Source organism: Triticum dicoccoides, chromosome 5B, assembly GCF_002162155.2.
Source record: "Triticum dicoccoides isolate Atlit2015 ecotype Zavitan chromosome 5B, WEW_v2.0, whole genome shotgun sequence".
Classification (NCBI taxonomy): domain Eukaryota; kingdom Viridiplantae; phylum Streptophyta; class Magnoliopsida; order Poales; family Poaceae; genus Triticum; species Triticum dicoccoides.
In genome coordinates, this window is record NC_041389.1 from 700656690 (window position 1) to 700678274 (window position 21585).

The 21585-nt window shown below is 43.0% G+C and overlaps 1 protein-coding gene across 2 annotated transcripts; it reads left to right on the forward strand.

Annotated features, from left to right (window-relative positions):
* The first annotated feature begins 251 nt into the window (after window positions 1-251).
* Window positions 252-1975, forward strand: LOC119312765 (DNA damage-repair/toleration protein DRT100-like). 2 transcript variants are annotated; one of them, XM_037588525.1, is made up of 2 exons: window positions 252-1103; window positions 1258-1433. In XM_037588525.1, the coding sequence occupies exons 1-2, from the start codon at window positions 332-334 to the stop codon at window positions 1287-1289; spliced, it is 804 nt and encodes a 267-aa protein (XP_037444422.1). In that variant the 5' UTR covers window positions 252-331; the 3' UTR covers window positions 1290-1433. The 2 variants fall into 2 exon arrangements, with proteins under 2 accessions (XP_037444422.1, XP_037444421.1); XM_037588524.1 differs by having other exon boundaries at window positions 252-1975.
* Window positions 1976-21585: the final 19610 nt, after the last annotated feature.

Consider the following 21585-nt stretch of genomic DNA (forward strand, 5'->3'; position numbering starts at 1 on the left):
TAGGGCCGAACTGTCCACAACGAGAGTTGAGAAGGAGGACTAGCCAGCATGAGTCCATCTCATCCACAGGTTTCAGTCGGTAGACAACTACAAAAACCAAGATTGAATTGTGGCCATGGACGGACGTAGTGATCTAAACATTCTTATATTTCTTTACGAAAAGAGCAGTAATGAAGCAGCACATGCTTACTGCGCGCGCGCACACGCTATAAGATAGATGCACCGCCCAAGCAGTTTTGCCAACAACACTTGGGAATCGTTTTGCATTCCAGAAAACGTTTCTGGCCTAGTCGTTGCGTTTGCGGAAACGTAGCATACCACAGCTGAGTCCATGGCGACATGCTGGCTGCTGCTCCTCCTCTGGGCGTTCCTCTGGCCGGCGGCCAGCGCGGTGCCGTGTCACCCCGACGACCTTCACGCGCTGCGGGGCTTCGCCGGAGACCTCAGCGGCGGGGGCGTCCTGCTCCGCACCGCATGGTCCGGCGCCTCGTGCTGCAGCTGGGAAGGTGTGGGCTGCGATAGCGCCAGCGGTCGCGTCACGGTGCTGCGGCTCCCCTCGCACGGCCTCACGGGCCCCATCCCAGGAGCCTCTCTAGCGGGCCTCGTGTGGCTGGAGGAACTCTTCCTCGGCTCCAACTCTTTCGTCGGCGCCCTCCCAGACGCGCTCTTCGGCCTTGCTAGGCTGAGGAAGCTCTCCCTCGCATCCAACGAGCTCACCGGACAGGTGAGCTCACGCCTCGGCGAGCTCACACACCTCATCTTGTTGGATTTGTCCACCAACCACTTCTTCGGCCGCCTCCCGGACGTGTTCGATGATCTCACGTCGCTAGAGCATTTGGCCGCACACTCCAATGGGTTCTCCGGCTTCTTGCCGCCGTCTCTGTCATCACTATCATCTCTCCGTGAGCTCAACCTCCGGAACAACACCTTGTCCGGCCCAATTGCTCGTGTTAGCTTCTCCGGCATGCCACTTCTTGCTTCCGCTGACTTCTCCACAAACTACCTGACTGGGTGGCTCCCGAACAGCCTTGCGGGCTGTGGTGAGCTCAAGTCGCTCAACCTTGCCAACAACACATTGGTTGGCACCATCCCGTCGTGGATTGGTGAGTTTGACCACCTTTGGTACTTGAATCTCTCAAATAATTCATTCGTTGGCGAGGTACCCAAAAGTTTGTTACGGCTCAAGGGCCTCGCCACCGCGGGTCGTTCATCGGGTATGGTTTTCACTAACATGCTATTGTATGTAAATGACAAAAGAAGAGCACTCGATGAACAACCAAATACCATAACTGGAAGCAACAACACTGTGAGATCTGGGCGCAACAACAGCATGTCTGGGAATGATAATACTGTCATATCCGGAGACAACAATGCTGTCTCTGGGAGCTTCAACACCCTTGTATGTGGGGACAACAATGTTCTAACTGGTGATCACCATGTCGTATCCGGGAGCAACCATATTGTAACTAACAGCTACAATAAAGTATCTGGGTGCACCAATAATGTATCCGGGAGCCACCATACTGTATCCGGTAGCAACAATGCCGTATCTGGGAGCAACAATACGGTATCTGGGAGCAATCATGTCGTATCCGGGAGCAACAAAATCGTAACTGACGATTAATGATCTGTGAGTGGATTGATTCCATCCTCGAGAACGAGATCCCGGAGCACATCAGAGACTCATGAACAGAAGAAGTTCATCACTCAGAACCGAAAACCTAGGTACATGGACCCACATATCTTGTTCCAAGCTGGGAGAGCACCATAAAGACCTTTTGTATATTTACTGTTTTTGGCATATTTAAATTTCCGCAACTATATACATCCGTAAAGTCCGTGTGGAAATTTCTAAAAGGACTTATATTTAGAAACGGAGGAAGTAGTATGTATTTCCGTGCTTGCAATATTAGTGTTAACTTCCAGCCTATCATGAGAATTATATCAAATGATGCACTCGTCGTTTTTTGATGAATGTCTTTATTACAGCTTCTGGTTATTGTTATTAGATGTGTGAATTCTGTTGAATGATCCCTTACTTGATAGTTTCGAATTGGCCATGGCTATTCAACACCATTAGTGCTAATTGTCAAGAACAGCTTATTCTTTGCCGATAGATACAAATTGTGAGGTGGGGAAGTGGGTACGGACCGAAGTTGGGTAGGATAAGCTGTTGTTGCTAGGTTACGACGAGGCTGTGGCAGTGCATGGTTCATATACAGATGGGTTGGACGTTAGCATCCCACTTGCATGAGCTGCACTTGACCTGACTTGGACAGGCTTTGGGAGAGAGGGATTGCAGCAGCCGAGCTCCACTGCTCTCTATATTTAAACAGTTTAAAATTTGTATTTTAGAAGTTTCAAAAAAATGTGAATTTTTTCGCAGGGATATATATACACATTCCGAATACCCGTGGCATGTTTCGGTAGAAATCTCCTTTTGTTTTGGGCTATAGAAAAAAAACAAATTTCTGACACTATATAGGAGAAAAGGTGTGCCATTTTCTGTCAGAAATTTATCTTTTCTGTATTTCTCAAAATAAAAAGTATTTCTTTTTCAGCTTTTTACCAGGCCTTAGGAATGTGTGTATGTATTCACGTATTTGATATAAGATTTTTTAAGCAATGAAACTGTGTTTTTCAAAAAATTCAAATACCAGGAGGCCTGGAGCCCGGTAGCTGCAGGCACTTTTTGAGGCTTTGGAGGTCTCTCTCTCTCTCTCCTCTCTCTCTCTCTCACACACAAACGCGCGCGCGCGCGCACACACACACATGTAGTCAGATGTGTGTCGATGCATGGCTTTGACAGGCTGCAGTGAATTATTGGTTTTGTTTTGTCCTTTTTCTTCTTCCTCCTCCTCATTTTCCTCCTCTTGTTCCACGTAGATGCATGCTCCTCCTCCTCGTGCATTATCTCTGTCTGTGACATGCATCCATGTATGGACTTTTTTTCTCCTACAGTAAAATTTCTCCCATGATGGCAATTCTCGTTGTTTTTATTCCTTTCCTTCACTTGCATGAGCCCCCTGCCGGATATACATCAATACATGCATGCAGCACTTGCATTAGCAGCCCTACGCGTTTGAGACGTGCTCTGTAAGAAAGTAAGCTGTTTTTGCGCTACCTACAGTCATTTCACGCTGTTTTTGTCGGTAAGTAATTTTCCAGCTTGAAAAAGGTATTTGGTCTGAAAAACCTGGAAACTTGCATGAAATAAAAATACAAACTTGCGTCGAAAACTACAGATTGTACAAAAAATAGGCTGGAATCATCGTAATAGTTGGAGTTGCAAGAACTCATCTACAATACGAGACTATCAATCAACCATGCATACAAAAAGCGCAGAAGGTTTTTTTTTTTACCTTTGTTGATATTTCATCGAACACCTAGTGTGCGAGGAGGAGAAATCCGTCCTGCGAGTCGTCAGTGGCTTGCGGCTGTCGGGAGGGGGTGGACAACGGCCACTGGAAGTGCTCCCTCGACATGCATACGGCGGTTATGCATACGGAACTCGGAGACATAGTGCCGTTGTCGCCTAAATTAAATGTCGCCGACTCTCTGCTCGGCCGTGGCGGTGGGGCGACCGGCTGTGGAGCTCCGACGGCCGCTAGGCCACCATGTAGGGGCACAACCGACTGGCCATGGCCACTACAGCGGTGAATCAACGTGGCGGCCACGACGCGGGCGCAGGCCAAATCAGGCCGGGCGGAGGACTCCTACAGGAAAAAAAATTTGACGGGCAATGGCAGGTGCTCTGCCTTTTCATTTAGTAGAGGGAAAAACTGTACATATTAACACCGAGAAGGTCGGAGTTTGGAAGAAAAAGAGAGGAGCCAGGTTACCAGGAGGCAACCAGACCCGGAGAAAAAGATCAACTAAAACTCCCAAGCCCCAGCAAAGAGGTCAATCTCATCTCTAATCATCCTATGTACTCCAGGCGCGGAAGTTGTCTTCTGTTGGAAAGCCCTTCTGTTTCGCTCATTCCAAAGATTCCAAGCGATGTATGCCGCCATGGTAGATGCATGAAGATTGTCATGCAAGATCTTGCATCTGATTGAAGTCGTCCACCAGGATTTGATAGAAGTGGCAGCAAGGGCAGCAGAAGCAACTTCAGGGTGGGAAAAGTGAAAGGATTGCCAAATCTCCTTCGCAAAAGGGCAATCAATCAAGATGTGTCGCGCAGACTCCGAGAGCTGATCACAAGTGCTGCAGCGATCGTTATGTGGCCATCCTCGAGCCGCCAGACAATCAGCAGTCCACAGCCTGTTTTGGAGCAAGGTCCAGATGAAGAATCTGATCTTAGGTTCAGCCTTGATTTTCCATACCTATTCAAGTTGCGGCATTGCAATTCGAGTGATGAACTGAATATTGTAAGCGGATTTGACGTTGTAGATTCCATTCGAGGAGTGGATCCAAGAGATTTCGTCGTCCCGATCAGTGAGAAGGACCTGCTGTAGGGCCGTCCAAAGGTTCAGAAGGGAGTCAAGAGTCAGAGCATTGTTGATCCTTTGCAGCCCAGCCATCCATTGATTATCATGTAGGCCGCCCCGTACAGACAGAAGCTTTCTACGAGACAACTTGTACAGAGTAGGGGCAATATCCATCGGAGCCATTCCATTCAGCCATCTATCCGACCAGAAATGCGCTTTCCTACCATCCCCCAGTTGAATGCTAGTGCATGCAGCAAATAACTGACGATCAGTGTGGTTACATGGGATTGGGGTGCCTTTCCAAGGGCGATCGACACAGTCCCACTCATACCATGCCCACCGCAGACGAAGGGCTCTACTGTATGCGGCGATTTCTTTGATACCAAGGCCCCCCACCGATTTTGGAGCACAAATGCGCTTCCAGTTTACCAAGCATTTCCCACCATAAGCCTCATCTTCAACATTCCAAAGGAATTTTCTTCGCAGTTTATCAATTTGCCTCTCAGCCCATTTATCCAGCGCAAACGCAGTGAGGTAGAACGTAAGCGTAGAGGTGAGGACTGGATTAACAAGGAGTAGTCGGGCAGCTCTGGTGAAGAACCTTCCTTTCCACGGTCGTAGGCATCCGGCAATCTTATCCAGAAGTGGCTGAACCTCAACCCTTCTCGGCTTTCTAAGACAGAGCAGCAGTCCAAGGTAGCGACACGGAAGGCCCCCAAGAGTTCCTCCAAAACCCTCCAGGAGGGGGGCGATGCCAATCCCTTCGCACCGGACAGGATAAGCCACACACTTTCCTTGGTTGATCTTGAGCCCGGACACGTCACCAAAGAATTCCAAAATTTGTAGCACGACTTGAATGTCCAAACTAGACGGTTGAATGAAAAGAGCAGCATCGTCAGCATAGAAACTTGCCCTTAGCATAGCAGAGGGCGTCGACAGGGGGGAGAGTATCTCCAACTGTGTGGCTGTGTTCAAAATTCTTTGGAGGGGGGTCCAGGGCTAGGATGAATAGCATCGGCGACAGGGGGTCTCCCTGCCGGAATCCTCGTCGGTGCTGAAAAGGCAAGCCAGTAGATCCATTGAGTAGCACCCTAGAAGTGGCCGAGGCCAGCAACATACAGATCATGTCCCTCCATTTTTTCCCAAACCCATACTGCTCCAAAACTTGCAACAAGTATCCCCAACCAATCGAGTCAAACGCCTTTGCGAAATCAAGCTTGAGGAATAGCAACTTCTTCTTCTTTTGGTGGGCATCTTTGATTACATTCTTGACATAGAGAAAGTTGTCCTGGATGGATCTGCCTCGAATGAAAGCGCTTTGAGTGACCGAAATGATTTTGTGTAACTCGGGCCCCAACCGATTAGCAAGCACCTTACAGATGATTTTAGCAACACTATGCATCAAGCTGATCGGTCTATAATCTGAAGGTGTTGTCGCTCCCTCTTTCTTGGGTATCAGCACTAGGTTGGCAGAGTTAAGAATCTTCCATTGGTTCCCCTTTAGAAGGAAAAGGCTCTTGAAAACCTCGATCAAGTCATCTTTGATTAGTAACCAAAACCTTTTATAGAAAGCCCCAGTGAACCCGTCTGGTCCAGGTGACTTCTCAGCATGCCCATCAAAAACAGCAGCCTTGATCTCTTCATCAGTGAAGGCCTGATCCAAGTGTTGCAGCTCAGCCCGCTGAATGCCTAGGAGGTCCCAATTCAGAAGCGAAACATTGGGTGCAGCTTTGCCAATGTGGTTCTTGAAGTGGTCTAATAGAATATTTTCCTTCTCCTTGTGGTCAGAAGTCTCGCCGTGCTGCCCAATAAGAGTGGCAATATGATTTTTCCAGAGTCTGCCATTAGCCCTTAGGTGGAAGAATTTTGTACTAGCATCACCTGATCTGATGGTGGTTAGCCTGGATCTCTGTTTCCATCTGATCCGTTCTAAGGCAGCAATTCCCAGAAGTTTGGACTTAAGGTTCCTCCTAAGGGCCCACTCCTCAGCAGTGAGCTCTCTGTGCTCCATTGCCAGGTCCAGTTGGAATATCACCTCGTTTGCAATGTCAGTTGCCAAGCTAGCCTTCTTTCTCATATCCCTGTTCCATTCCTTGAGGGCCGTGGCTGTTCTGGAAAGCTTGGCATGGAAGATTCTAATTGGGTCTGAGGAGTGCAGAGGTTTTCTCCAGGCGTCAGCAACAGCCCCAGCCAGAAGGACTCAAATCTGAAAGGTTTTGCATCTATTAAGCTCCATCTTCTTCATAATAAGCGGGCAGTGGTCAGAGATAGCCGTTGAAGCAGGAGACAAATGGTAGTGAGGCAACATAGTCTCCCGGTCGACAGTAAAGAGCAGATTATCTAACCTGGTAAGAGTAGTTTGTTCTCTTGAGGAGTGAGCTCTCTGTGCTCCATTGCCAGGTCCTACAGGAAAATCATTTCTTGCCTTGTGTTAACGCGTACGCCGAGAGTTTTATATCGGCCACCGGCGTACAAGGCGATAAGTAGTGCGTCTGGTGTGCGGAGCACGGCGAAGCCACTAGACTCGGCGTACATCCAAGTACGCTGTGACACGCCCAAAAAAACTGCGGCTTACCGAAAATACTCGGCGTACATCGCCCTAAGCCGAATGTCCTCGCAGTAAACACGCCGCACAGTTGTGCCACGTAGGTGTGCACGTCGCAGGTCACGGCGCCGTGACGGGGTCATAGATAAGCTGCGCTACACCCCCGAAGGCCGTGCACCTTCAGCAACACATGCATGCACGTCCGTCCGGATTCTGAGGTGGAGGTGCAGATTCAACTTCCGCCATTAATAGAGGTTGTCGTTCACCTACCTTGCGCCACGCCCTCCCTCACCTACAAATACATCCCCCAACCGCTGGTGCTCCTCATCTCCGTCCTTCACAGATCCAGCCGCCACATGTCCCCAAGCTCGTCTATGTCGGCCGCACCTGATCCACCATCAAACCCGACGCCGGCGACCCAGGGATACCACAATGCGCTGGCCGGCCGAGGTGTCAGATCTTCCATTTAATGCTTTCCCTACTAATAATTAAGTTTTGTAAAATGTCAGTATGAATATTTTATATAGGCATTCAATAATCTTTACAATGATTTCTACTTAAGATTTTCTACATAGCTAGATAGATAGGTTTAATTTGATCGGCTCGCTCTAGTGATTGTAGTCGTCGCTAGGTGGTCGACGGACCTGGATGTAATATTTACTTCTGGAGTTCTTTATACTACCTTGACAGGTGATGAATAGATTGAAAGTTTTCTTTCAAAAAAAAGCTAGATGCTAAAGTTTACAATATTAATTGATAAAAAAGTGTTATGGATATGAACTGGATCAATTTTCTTACTAATTAAGTTTTGTCATATGTTACTATATGAATGTTTTTTATAAGCATACAATAATCTTCACAATTATATCTAGTTTAGGTTTGCTTCATAGCTAGTTTAGGTTTTGTCAACGTGAATTTAGATTAAGTGAACTTCTACATGGAATAACAGGCATACATACTCTCACATCGGATTTCCAAGGAGAAAAAGTAAGTACTGTTTTATTTTCGCTAGATGGAACTTTTTTTGGTATTCGTCATGTCGTCACATTGGATTTCCAAGGAGGAAACATAAGCACTATTTTCCATGGATGTGTTTATGTATGATAGAGAAAAATCATAGCTATAAATTATCTGGCGATCTCATTTCTGTGCTTGCAAACTATTTATCCTTATTTTGTTTGTTTATTGGTTTGATCCTGATATCAGCTTTGGTTGCAACCTGAAATGGAGGAACTCCGCACCACATTCAGCAACCTAAGGACACTGTATGTACGTGGCATCTTCGTTGAATTTGACATTTTATGGACAATGGCCTTTCTTTGTAGCAGCACCATCTGTCGAAATATTAAATATTGAGGTGATTTCTCTGTCTTTGTTTCTTTCCTTGTCCACTTATAAAAAAATTCACAAATTTAATTGGAAAGTTGTTTAAAACTGGATGCAATGACGATTGCTGCTGCTGCTGCTGTTGTCAATGTTGCACTCCTGAGCTAGCTAGCCGTGGATGGTCTTGCCAGTGTGCTGTGGCAACAATGTTGTATGGGTAGCTCAAGCAAGTACTTAGTGCAGATGGTTCCATCGTAGGCTCTTGCATGCATGGTTCAAAGACTATCTTTGATTCACGGTGGATCTGTGAGGACTTTTCACAGCAAACAATTCAAATTTCTCATTTGCGATATTCAAAGAATCCTAGTTGATAAATTGTTGTGAAAATTTCATAGAAAAATATAATACACGTGGTCGTATTTTAAGTGATACCACCTCTGTTTCTAAATGTAAGACGTTTTGGCAGTTTAAATTGAAATGCCAAGAGTCTTATATTTTCAGTTTAAAAGTCTTATATTTTGAAAACCGAGGGTGTATTACTTTGGAATCCTATAAATAAATAAACGTTGGCTTAGTAAATCTTTAGTTTCATCCGCACATGTTTACTCCCCTAGATACTGTGGAGTAGTGCTGAGGCCAAAAGGAGGCGGCTAACATAGAAATCTCATATGGGTTGATATTTTGTACATAATGCGTTCAGTATGAAATTCCAAATTCAATAGGAAGCGGGGAAAAATACGACTGAGAAGTGTCCAGCTGTCAGTCTCTACAGAATTTAACTCTCTTCGTAGTCCACAACCTTGGTGGTACGAAGTTCCAAAACAAAACTACGATGTAAATTGTATGATTTCAGTCCAATGAGTGATCTAATGTCACTCCAAGGCTAGATAATGACTGATCTCCAAGGCTCCCTCCGAAGGATATTCTTTCTAACTGACATTCTTGGCTATATGTATGAAACACGCATGGTGTAGACTCGGTCCGGTGATTTTGAATGTTTTACTTGATCAACATGATGAGCTTGCCTACTAGTGATACACTTGTAAAACTGGTTGGTGCTTTCACAAAAGTGAAAGAAAACTGGTTCGTTATGTTGGATTGACTTGATATAAGCAGTGGTTTTAATTTTGTAATAGTCGAACCAAAGCTTGTAATAGATGAATCAAGATTATATGAATGCATTTCATCAGAGCCAAAAGTTGACAGAGAGGCGCTCGACGCCACCACAACAAGAACCAAGTTGTACATACAGCATACACAGAGACACAAGATTAAGGCAGAAGCCCCACCCAATAAGATGTAAGCACAAGAAGTCATTTGCAGAGAGTTCCAGAGTAAACACGCAAGCTCCATCAACAGACTACCAACTAAAAAGGGGAAGAAAACAACCATCCACTGCATCACATTCAGTTCAACGATGCATGATGCAATCCAATCCAGCAAAAAGAAAAATGATCTAGGGTGATGGTTTACAGCACCGGCATGTATACATAATATGGGAGGTAAAGTAAAGTGAATATACAGTAAGTTTGGCCACAATAGTACCCAAGTTATACATGACAATATGTCTCACTTATCAGCACATGGCTGAAACCCGGCGCAAGCAGATGACAAATGCACAATACAACCAGGCGTACCAGCAGAATGCCAATAGAGATAAATTGTACTTGAACAACAAAACGTTGCTCCCAAAGTCAGAAACCATCACGGCTACAAAACTAGTTGCTAACTAAGATAAAAAATCCTGTGATAGGATCACTAGCCAGAACCATAAATTAAATTGGGGAATACCCATAGGTTACTCAGTAAACCGTAGTCGGGAGGGAATGACGTACCATAGAACATGGGGTGAATTGCATTTTCTGGCACTAGCTGACCAAGCTCAGCGGAAGTCCAAGTTTCATCAGGACCTTCACATAGCCTTGCAAAATAAACGTAGTTACTCTTTCCTCCCCATCTTTCTGGACTCATGCAAGAAAATGTAGGATCCCTCCTGTCAAGGCTAACAAACAGTTCAATATTTTCCAACTTCTCCACCTTCACCCACTTAGCTGGTTCAACAGTGAAGTCGAGTCGAAAGACCTTAAAGGATGAGCCATCCAATCCGCCAGAGTTTAACCTCTGGGCAATCATGAGGAGCATGTCACCACATACCACCAACCATGAGTTAATAGGCAGGAATTCCGATTGAATTGGTACTTCTCGCATGCCGAACCGAGGTGTCAAGTGTATAGTGTGGAGCCTCATAAGAGCATCTATGGCAAAGATATCACCTTTGAAGAACACAATTTGATACATGCGTTCACGGCCAAGATCAAGAGGGTGCTCTGACCAGGTTTTGTTCCAACCCGCCACTCAAACATGGAAGCCCTCGAGAAAAGGAGGAGGCATGAGTTGGCTGAAATTAATGGAGCCGTAAGGATGCCTATGCCACAAAAGTATCCAAGATTGTTGTTGGGTGGGAGTTTGGGGGTCTTCACCTTGGTACCAGTGTACACATCCACAAGGAGGCAGTGATCCTCGTAGGAGAAGATAAGATACCCATATGAGAAGCCCAAAGAGTGCATTGCATTTGGACTATTTTCAGGCATTGAACACACAAGGGATAAGTTTTTCTTGGTAGGATCACTTAGCTGCCATTTGCAATTAGATAAAATAATTGGCTTGACACCGCCACTATGTGGATGAACATATGGACTATCTGGTTTCAAATGGAGTGGCGGGAAGCTGAATGTATACACAGAGGGAAAGGTAGAGACTGCATTGCGCCATGAGTGGCAGGTGCCAATGAAAGCAAGGAGGTCTTGGAATGAGTTAAAGAGAGCAATAATTTCATGAAGCAGGCTGTCAAGGAGATCTGCACAAACATGAGGTCCAGGCAAAGGCAAAAAGGTAGATGCTGAGGCATGGCAGGGACTCTCCACGGTAGCAACTTCTCTGCCACATAGAAATTCAAGAATAATGGATCAAATAAAGGACTGAAACATAAATATTTTAATGAATACTCCAAGTTGTTAATATACTACAAGAAATGCAGTACGCTTAACTTAACAATAAGGCAAACAGGAGTGTCAACTATGACAAAGCCAAACTTCAATTAGAAGAAAGCTACTCCAGAACCACCTACGAGCTAGGATCTGCTTTTTTTTCTTCTACATTAGCATAACTATAGTATCTTCAGTGTGCGAGCCAATGCTATCTACAATTTTATATCTTCAAATCATGACAGAGAGGGTGCGTTATAGAGTATCCTCAAAATAAATAGCAATAAGTGATAATTTTGCTAAAAACGTAATTAATAGTATGCACCCCTTCTTCTAGAAAACTTATATGTGATGATTTTTTCTTATCTGCAATTCACTTGGCCGTTATCTATTATTGTTCATGGCAGCACCATGACCATGCTCCATGAGAAAGACCAAATGAACAAGAGACCAGATGCTGATGAAAATGAGAGGCACTCTTTGTTGATTCTGCATTGGGTCCAACAAAAGCACGCACTAAACTGAATCATATCAAGTGATGAATATACATTTCCACAACACAAAAAGGGACGATAATCCTTCCCCTGTTTATGTGGACAACTTTGATAATTTTTAAAACTTATTCCTTCTCAATAATCAGACTCTAAAAGTATCCATCAAATCACATTTGTCAACGAGTTTCATGACTGACTGAACCAAAGCAGCAGCATGACCACGGCCAAAACAAAAGTTATCAAAACTTAATGCACATCTACAACATTGTAATTAAGGTATATACAATTTCTCCTACAATTTGCAGATCATTACATGCATGCATTAGATGTAATGGTATTCTCCTTTGGGATCTATGATCTGGTGGAGCAAAAAACCCGCTATTTACTCTTGAATTGCTCGTACGTGGTCCTCTAGTAGGAGCTTATCCCGCATCTCTTGCATGTTTATTAAAAAAAGGAGATCAATATGAATATATCAGTTGTGTGTATATATACTAGATCATGATAAAAAGAATTATGAATTATGTTCTGGCAAACGTAACCAAAGTTGTCTTGCAGATGTGCTTCTTTCGGACACCATCATGCGAATGTTCTCGCACACGTAGTACGCACATAAATTATTCCTCGACACCTGCGTCATGCACTTTACGAGAATAGGATTCAATCAGATAATAATTAATCAAGCATGACAATGGTATTGATCAAAGTAGAATTAAAGAGATGCGCAGACGTAGCTAGTAGTACTTAATTACCTTGGGTCGCACCCATTTCAGTTGTTGTTTCAGTTCGCCTTTAACCTCTTTGATGAACATTTGCCAAGCCCTACCCGCCGGCAAAGAAAATGAATAACACAGTTATTAGTTAGTTGATATTTGAAAATGAACTAAAGAGGCCGACATAGTGCGATAATGATTGAAATTACCTGTCGACCATCCCCCTCACGATTGAGTATTCATTAGTATCTTTATGTAGTGATTCCAGTAGTTGAACTTTTCCCTCGTCAACTTCAATGATTATCAAGATCCAGTGAAAACTGCATGCACACACATTTGTATAATTAAGCGGGCATGTGCATAACTCATCAACTACACTTATTAACATCTAGTAAGCAAAAATAGAACTTGTAGTACAAGATATAGAACACTCACACGAAGTTGTAAGGAAGTAGTATTTCTGGTTGGGTATTTAGTCGCTTCACAAACTGTAGCAAGCTTCTCTTTGTGTCTTTTCTCGACCATTCTTGTGACCATGTCTCTTCATTAATGGTATTTTGGTCAATGAACCCAATACCATTAGCGTCCACCTCTTTTCATTTCATACATCTTCATTCTGCATAATATCACAGAAAAGAATATAGTGAGGATAATTATAGGTAATGAACGAGCACAGCTAGCTAGAGATTTAAATTACAGAAAGAAATCACTTACAGACAATAGCAACTGACGATAGATTTGTCAAGTGTGTCTTGATTGAATAACTGAAACATTTCTTGAAACTCAACCCATCTTTTGCATGGAAGTAATGTTCTTCCTTGACTTTCATGAGTCACGATGAGGGACTCTCGCACGTTGTTTACTTCTCTGAGGTACCACTCATGTAATGTGCACATTCTCGTTGATAGAAGCGGGATCTCCTTGGCTTGACCAGAGGTTGGTCGGGGACAAATTTCCATGTTATTTCCTCCTCTTCACTATAAGAATTTTGTTAATGCATGACGGTACCAGTCCGTCATGGACTTGTGCAAAACTGTCATTGAAATGCACTCATGACAGATTTGAAATCCCTCATGTATATCGCGTCATAATTTGACCATAGTATACTCCATGAAAGACCGTCTATTCGTCATGGATCCATGACAGATTTTGAGTCATGGATGGTACTTAAATAACATGCTCATGACGACGTTAAATTGTCTACCACATCATCATCTGACATGGATATTACGTGGCAGCCCATGAACTAACCGGCCCAATTAAAATTTTGGTCCACTAAATTTTAGCTGAGCCTAAGACCCACAACCCACGTAACAATCGACCCAAATGGAATTTCGGTCCATTTAATTTCAGGCGGTTCATGGCCCACTGATTTTTGGCCAACAAACTGGCCCATCTTACATTTCTCTATGCAAACTTTCAATCAATACAGTTTTTGCAAACATATATGTTATGTCATTAAATAAAAGGAAATTACATAAACACAATAGAAACTAACATTTTACAGGAAAGGAAAAACACAACAAAAATATAATTACAGGAAAGGAAAAACACAACAAAAATAGATTTTTTAGTTATTCTTTTTTCGGCTATTTAATATTAGTGTGTTTTATCATTATGTTCAATTTTTAATTTTTAGGTAATTAAAAAATGTAATGCCTTTGTAACAGATGAGTTTTCGTCCGAAAGCCTGATATTTCGAAAGAGATTGTCAATTTTATACACAAAGTGCATCCAGTTTTTGTCGTAACCCTCTCAACTTTTTAGCACATACTATGTGGGTGAAATAATGATATCATGCCAATTTTCAACCTTTTCAGAGTTCATTTATAGTGCTTTTCAATTTCAGAGTCATTTAGCTAAAAAAATCAGCAAGTGCTTCAAAAATAGCAAATGAAGTCAGAAAGGATTGAAAAATTAATGACGTGGCTTTGAATGTTACATACTGAACGCACAAAAAGTTTGGAATTGAAATAAGTTTAAAAAAATGAAATGTCTTTTTTACAGATGAGTTTTCATCCGTAACTCTGATACTTCGAAAGAGATTGTCCATTTTGTACATGAAGTGCATCTAGTTTTGACCGAAATCCTCTCAACTTTTTAGCACATGATAGATGGGTGAAATGATGATACCATGCGAACTTTTAACTTTTTCAGGGTTTATTTGTAGTGCTTTTAATTTCAAGGTCATTTAACTCAAAAAAATCAGTAAATGAATGAAAAATAGCAAATGAAGTCAGAAAGGGTTGAAAAATAATTATGTGGCTTTGAATTGTGCATACTGAACGCACAAAAAGTCTGGAGTTGAAATAAGTTTTAAAAAACAAAATGCCTTTGTAACAAATGTGTTTTCGTCCGAAACCCTGATACTTCGAAAGAGATTGTACATTTTGTACACGAAGTGCATCCAATTTTTGTCGTAACCCTCTCAACTTTTTAGCACATGCTATGTGGGTGAAATGATGATACCATGCAAACTTTCAACCTTTTCAGAGTTCATTTGTAGTGTTTTTTAATTTCAGGGTCATTTAGCTCAAAAAATGTAAGCAACAACAAATTTTCTACGGTGTGGTATTTCTTCAGAAATTTTGGAGTTGGGGAAGTATGAATCTTCTTGCATTCTTTACAAATTGTCCTGTCTTGCATTCATTTGTAGTTCTTTTCAATTTCAGGGTCATTTAGCTTAGAATAATAGCAAATAAAGTCCTACATAATGCATGAAATAATTTTTTTGTACATAATATTTCTTCGCATTTCGAATGCCAAAACACATAAGTACCCTAACTATAACAAAGATTCCCTCCGGTTTGTCGGAAGTGGGACTTTCTAGATATATAAGTCCGGAAACTCACTAGAGAAGAAAGTGATGACAGTGAAGTCGGTCACATCCCAGAGTGGGATCTTTGGGTGTAAAACTTTTTCTTCGCGCCGTAACCATGGACAATCTTCATCATTTAACTGGATGCTCGGGTCAATATTCACTGTGAATGGAGCAATTTCACGAAACTTTTCATAATCTTCTGACATGTCTGTCTTGTCCTCCACCCCCATGATTTTTCTTTTCCCTGAAAGAACTATGTGGTGCTTTGGCTCATCGTATGATGTATTTGCTTTCTTATCTTTTCTTTTTCTCGGCTTGATAGACATTTCCTTCACATGTAAAATCCATGCCACATCATTGGCTAGGACGAATTGTTCGTCTGCGTACACAAGATTGTTGGGATCCACTGTTGTCATTCCGTACTGCGGGTCTTCCCTTACCCCGGCTGCCTCCTGTCAGATTGACCCATTTGCACCAAAATAAAGGAACCTTCAAACCACGTCCATAGTCAAGTTCTCATATCTCCTCTATGTAACCATAATATGTGTCCTTTGGCCTATTGGTGTTTACTGCATCAAAGCGGACACCACTGTTTTGGTTGGTGCTCTTTTTATCTTGGGCGATCGTGTAAAATGTATTCCCGTTTATCTCGTACCCTTTGAAAGTCAATATATTCGAAGATGATAAGTGGGACAATAAGTACAACTCATCTTCAATAGAGTCGTCATACATGAGACGTGTTTGCAACCAACCAGCGAAAGTCCCCGTTTGTTCATGTGTAATCCAGTCATCAGACTGCTCTGGGTGCTTAGAGCGTAGAATATTCTTCTGTTCCTCGATATACGGAGCCACCAAGGAGGAATTTTGTAGAACTGTGTAGTTTGCCTGCGCCCAAGAATGCCCGTCCATATATATTATTGCTTTCGGTCCTAGCGTGCCTTTTCCACCTAGTCTACCCTCATACCGCGATTCAGGAACACCAATTGGCTTAAGGTCAGGAATAAAGTCAACACAAAACTAAATGACCTCCTCATTTTCATGTCCCTTGGAGAAGCTTCATTCTGGCCTAGTATGGTTATGAACATATTTCTTTAAGACTCCCATGAACCTCTTAAAGGGGAACATATTGTGTAGAAATACAGGACCCAGAATGGCAATCTCTTTGACTAGGTGAACTAGGACGTGCGTCATGATATTGAAGAAGGATCGTGGAAACACCAACTCAAAACTGACAAGACATTGCACCAAATCATTCTCTAACCTTGGTAAGATTTTTGGATCGATTACCTTCTAAGAGATTGCATTGGGGAATGCACATAGCTTCACAATGGCTAATCAAACATTTTTCGGTAGAAGCCCGCTCAATGCAACCGGAAGCAGTTGCGTCATAATCACGTGGTAGTCATGAGACTTTCGGTTCTAGAACTTTTTCTCTGCCATATTTATTATTCCCTTTATATTAGAGGAGAAGCCAGACGGGTCCTTCATACTAAGCAGGCATTCAAAAAAGATTTCCTTCTCTTCATTGGTAAGAGTGTAGCTGGCATGACCCTGATACTGCTTTGAATGCATGCCGTCTTTTCCGTGCATATGTTGCTGGTCCGCCCATGCCTCCGGTGTATCTTTTGTCTTCCCATACACGCCCAAGAATCCTAGCAGGTTCGCAAAGATTCTTCGTCACGTGCATCACATCGATTGCAGAGCGGACCTCTAGGTCTTTCCAATAGGGTAGGTCCTAAAATATAGCTTTCTTCTTCCACATGGGTGCGCATCCGTCAGGTCATTCGGAACAGATTGTCCGCTAGGACTCTTTCGAAAGATTACTTTTAAATCCTTGACCATATCAAGTATATCATCACTAGTACGGTGGCGAGGCTTCTCCAGTGATCTGCCTCACCTTTGAAATGTTTGCCTTTCTTTCTTAAGAGATGCTTGATCAGAAGAAATCAAAGATGTCACGGGTACACATTCTTCTTACGTTTTATCAAAATATATACTATCGGTATCATCTAAACAATGCGTGCATGCATGGTATCCCTTGTTTGTCTGTCCTGAAAGGTTACTGAGAGTAGGCCAATCATTGATGGTTACAAATAGAACGCATGTAGGTCAAATTCCTCCTGATTGTGTCATCCCATGCGCGTACACCTTTTTCATTCCACAACTATAAACGTTCTTCAACTAATGGCCTTAGGTATACATGAATGTCGTTGCCGGGTTGCTTAGGGCCTTGGATGAGCACTGGCATCATAATGAACTTCTTCTTCATGCATAGCCAAGGAGGAAGGTTATAGATACATAGAGTCACAGGTCTGGTGCTATGATTTTTTGTTCTGCTCCCCAAAAGGATTAATGCCATCTGCACTAAAACTAAACCATACATTCCTTGCGCCATCTGCAAAGTCCCCCTACTTTCTCTCGATTTTTCTCCACACTGTGACCCGTTAGCGGGTACTCTCAACTTCCCGTTTTTCTTACAGTCTTGTTTGTGCTATCGCATCAACTTGGCATGCTCTTTGTTTTAGAACAAACATTTCAACTATGGTATTATAGGAGCATACCACATTACCTTAGTAGGAATCTTCTTCCTGGAGCAATCGCCCTCAACATCACCAGGGTCATCGCGGTTGATCTTATAGCGGAATGCACCGCATACCGGGCGCACATTCAAATCCTCGTACTCATGGTGATAGAGGATGCATCCATTAGGGCATGCATGTATCTTCTGCACCTCTAATCCTAGAGGGCAGATAACCTTCTTTGCTTCATACGTACTATCGGGAAATTCGTTGTCCTTTGGAAGCATCTTCTTTAACATTATCCGCAACTTTTCAAATTCCTTGTTAGATACACCATTCTCTGCCTTCGATTGCAGCAATTCCAGTGTGGTGTCCAGCTTTTTCTTGTCATCTTCGCAATTTGGGTACAACAATTTCTTGTGATCCTCTAACATGCGCTGCAACTTCTTCTTCTCCTTTCCACTTGCGCAATTTCTCTTTGCATCGGCAATGACCCGACCAAGATCATCAACGGGCTCATCTGATGCCTCTTCTTTAGTTTCATCCCCCATTGCCGGCTCAACATCTTCCCCCATTGTTGTACCATCATATTTAGGAAACCCATGGCTAGGATAATTGTCATCATCCCCTTCTTCTTCATTTTATTCCATTAGGACCCCTCTTTCTCCGTGCTTGGTCTAACAGTTATAGCCGGACATGAAACCAGACGTAAACAGGTGGATGTGAATGGTTCTTGATTAGAGTAATTTTCATCATTCTTACAAACATCACATGGACAATACATAAAACCATCCGGCTACTTATTTGCCTCAGCCGCAAGTAGAAAAGTATGCACACCATTAATGAACTAGGGAGATCATCGGTCATCGTACATCCATTGCCGGATCATCTTCATTACACAACACCGAAAAGACAAAATTAATACAAGTTCATACACACTTATTCTCATAAAACAACATACAAACTCTCTAGCTAAAGCATTTAAATGCAACAACAAATGCGATCAAGATCGCAACTAAGGTAACAATTGATCCAAAAGCATAATTATACCAAGCCTCATTATTAACGGCATATTTTCTTATCATTCTGATCTTCAAGCGCATTGCATCCATCTTGATCTTGTGATCATCGACGACATTGGCAACAAACTACTCCAGTTTCATCTTCTCTTCTTTAATTCTTTTCAATTTTTCTTTCAAATACTCGTATTCTTTTTCAACTAAATTTAACTTCTCGACAAGAGGGTCGGTTGCAATTTCCGGTTCACATACCACCTAGATAAAAATATCTATGTCAACTTGATGGGCATAATTGTCATAAACACGAAATGCAACAAATAGTTATAAAATAGAATATACCACATCCCAATCATAAACTGGACGAGGGCTGACGGGGATGGATATCAAAATCATGCCACTATGTATAATAAACAATGTGCAAGTAAGAAAATGATACAAGTAACTACCTAAATCACACAAACATGATTTTTTTAAATATAAAACAAGGATAATAATAAGAGGCTCACCAAGGTGGTGCCGACGACAGGACGGTGCGGGCGATCGACGGTGGTTAGGACGGGGATGCGGAGGCACTAAGTAAACCTCACCTACATGTGCAAGCTAAGAAGTTAATTTGAGCTCAAATTGCATATAAATCAAATAAACACCCACATATAATTACTCCCAAACTAAAACCACAAATCACCATACTTATAGAGCATTGCAAGAGCTAATCTAGAAATGAGAGATGAAAAGACAAAGTTGCTAACCTTTTTGAACACTTGGATGGATGGGGTGCCTTCAAATCTTGACAAATTTTGGCAAAAATGGAGGTGAGCTCGAGCAAGAGGGGAAGAAAACAGAGAGGAGGGGGAAAACAAAGAGCTTCGACTCGGGCTAGATGAAGCACTATATATATTAACCTCTTTAGTCTCGGTTGGTTATACAAACCGGGACTAACGGTGCACCTCTAGTCCCGGTTTGTGACATGAACCGGGACTATATGTGCTCGTGGGGCCCCAGCCTGCCACCACACCTTTAGTCCCGGTTTGTGTCACGAACCGGTACTAGAGGTTCAACATGAACCGGGACTAATAATGCCCGCCCCCCTAGTCGTTGGAACGGGAACTAATGGTCACATTAGTACCGGTCCGTTTCCAAATCAGAACTAATAGGGCTCACGTAAAGTCATTTTTCTACTTGTTTTGCTCCGTATGTAGTCACTTGTTGAAATCTAGAAAGAAAAATGTTTAGGGACGGAGGGAGTAGAAGCCATCGGTCGAGGAGGGCCGAGCTCGATCTCCCTTGGCCGGCGCGGTGCCTACTTTGTGCTGGCGCTCCATTTTTCCTTTTCGCGTGCGTCGAATGGGGACAATGAAGAGGTAAGCCAATTCAGCGGAATGATGAGGGTCATGGCTCCCAATTTACGAAGGGGTCAAGCCAGTGGTTGGGTTGGCCTCTGGATATCGGTCCCGAATTTCTCACGCGGATGAATGTCTAGGCCCTCCAAACACCGGCATTCGGGGCAAAGAACGCTAATACCAAATTCTTGGTCAGAATGTCAACATCCAAACGGCGCATAAGGGGTTTTCTATATATTTAGCGGATATAATCCTTCGAACTTTTTGAACTGCAAGTGCATGAAAATGCTGTCAAAAATGGGCTGAAAAATGTTATTTGTGTTAATGAATCTATGTTTAGACCTCATCCAATAAAAATAAAAGACACCCAGACATCAGGGTGCAAAAACACAACCCCAAACATTGAGCCTATTAGTTTTTTAATTCCAGAAAATGCAAATAAAATATGAAAAATATGAAAACTGGCATGGTGTCACGATATGATCCCTAGATGTTGTAGTAAAAATTGGAGTAGTTTTCGCAAAAGTGACATACACTTCTTGGAAATAAAAAATCTCTCAGGAAGAATCATGGTTTTGAAAAGAAATTGATCGGGTTTGAAGGTGAAGTGTTAGTTGCTTTATCATTGGACCTTGAAACTTTTTCTACACTCAACATACACCACCATATGCTACATGTCGTAATTTTCCTGATCTCCCGCTTGCTAGGCTACGGACAATCCTTCGTAAAGTGACACATCTCAATGCAGTTATAGTACTTGACCTCAGACATATCAAGTTCCATGGCTTCCGCTCTTTAGATCGGTCCGCCTTACCACGACCTTGTGGCTTGCCTTTTCCTTTGCCTTTTCCGGTTTGTCCACCGCTCTTCGCGTTGCTTGAGCCTTCGCCAACTTTGTGCCTTCCTTTGCTACTTGGAGACTCCCAATCTACAGCGCGTACATGAGTTGGTCACTACCTCCTCCTTTGCCTTTCCGACAGCCACGAGCATTCTCTTCCATGTCCGCAAGCATCTGATCGCCTCCGTTATGGTCATGTCATCGATGTCGTAAAGCTGCTCGAGCGTGCCAATGATGTACATGAATTTATCAGTCACCGAACTGAAAAAACTCTCCACAATCTCGGCCTCCTCGAGCTTTGCACACTATACCGACCTTCAGCATGTCTTGTTTTCTTTTCACCAAGAAAGTGTGCAAGAATCTTACCTCAAACATGGCAAAATATTGGTGGGGGAGCTCCGTGGATCGACGGTCTCTACACTGGATAGCTTGGGACAAGCTTGCTACACCCAAGATCACTAGTAGAAAAAGGGTCAAACGTGAAGCACATTAGTGCCGGTTTGTATTTGAGCCGGCACAAATGTATACATTAGTGCCGGTTCCAACGGCTAGCCGG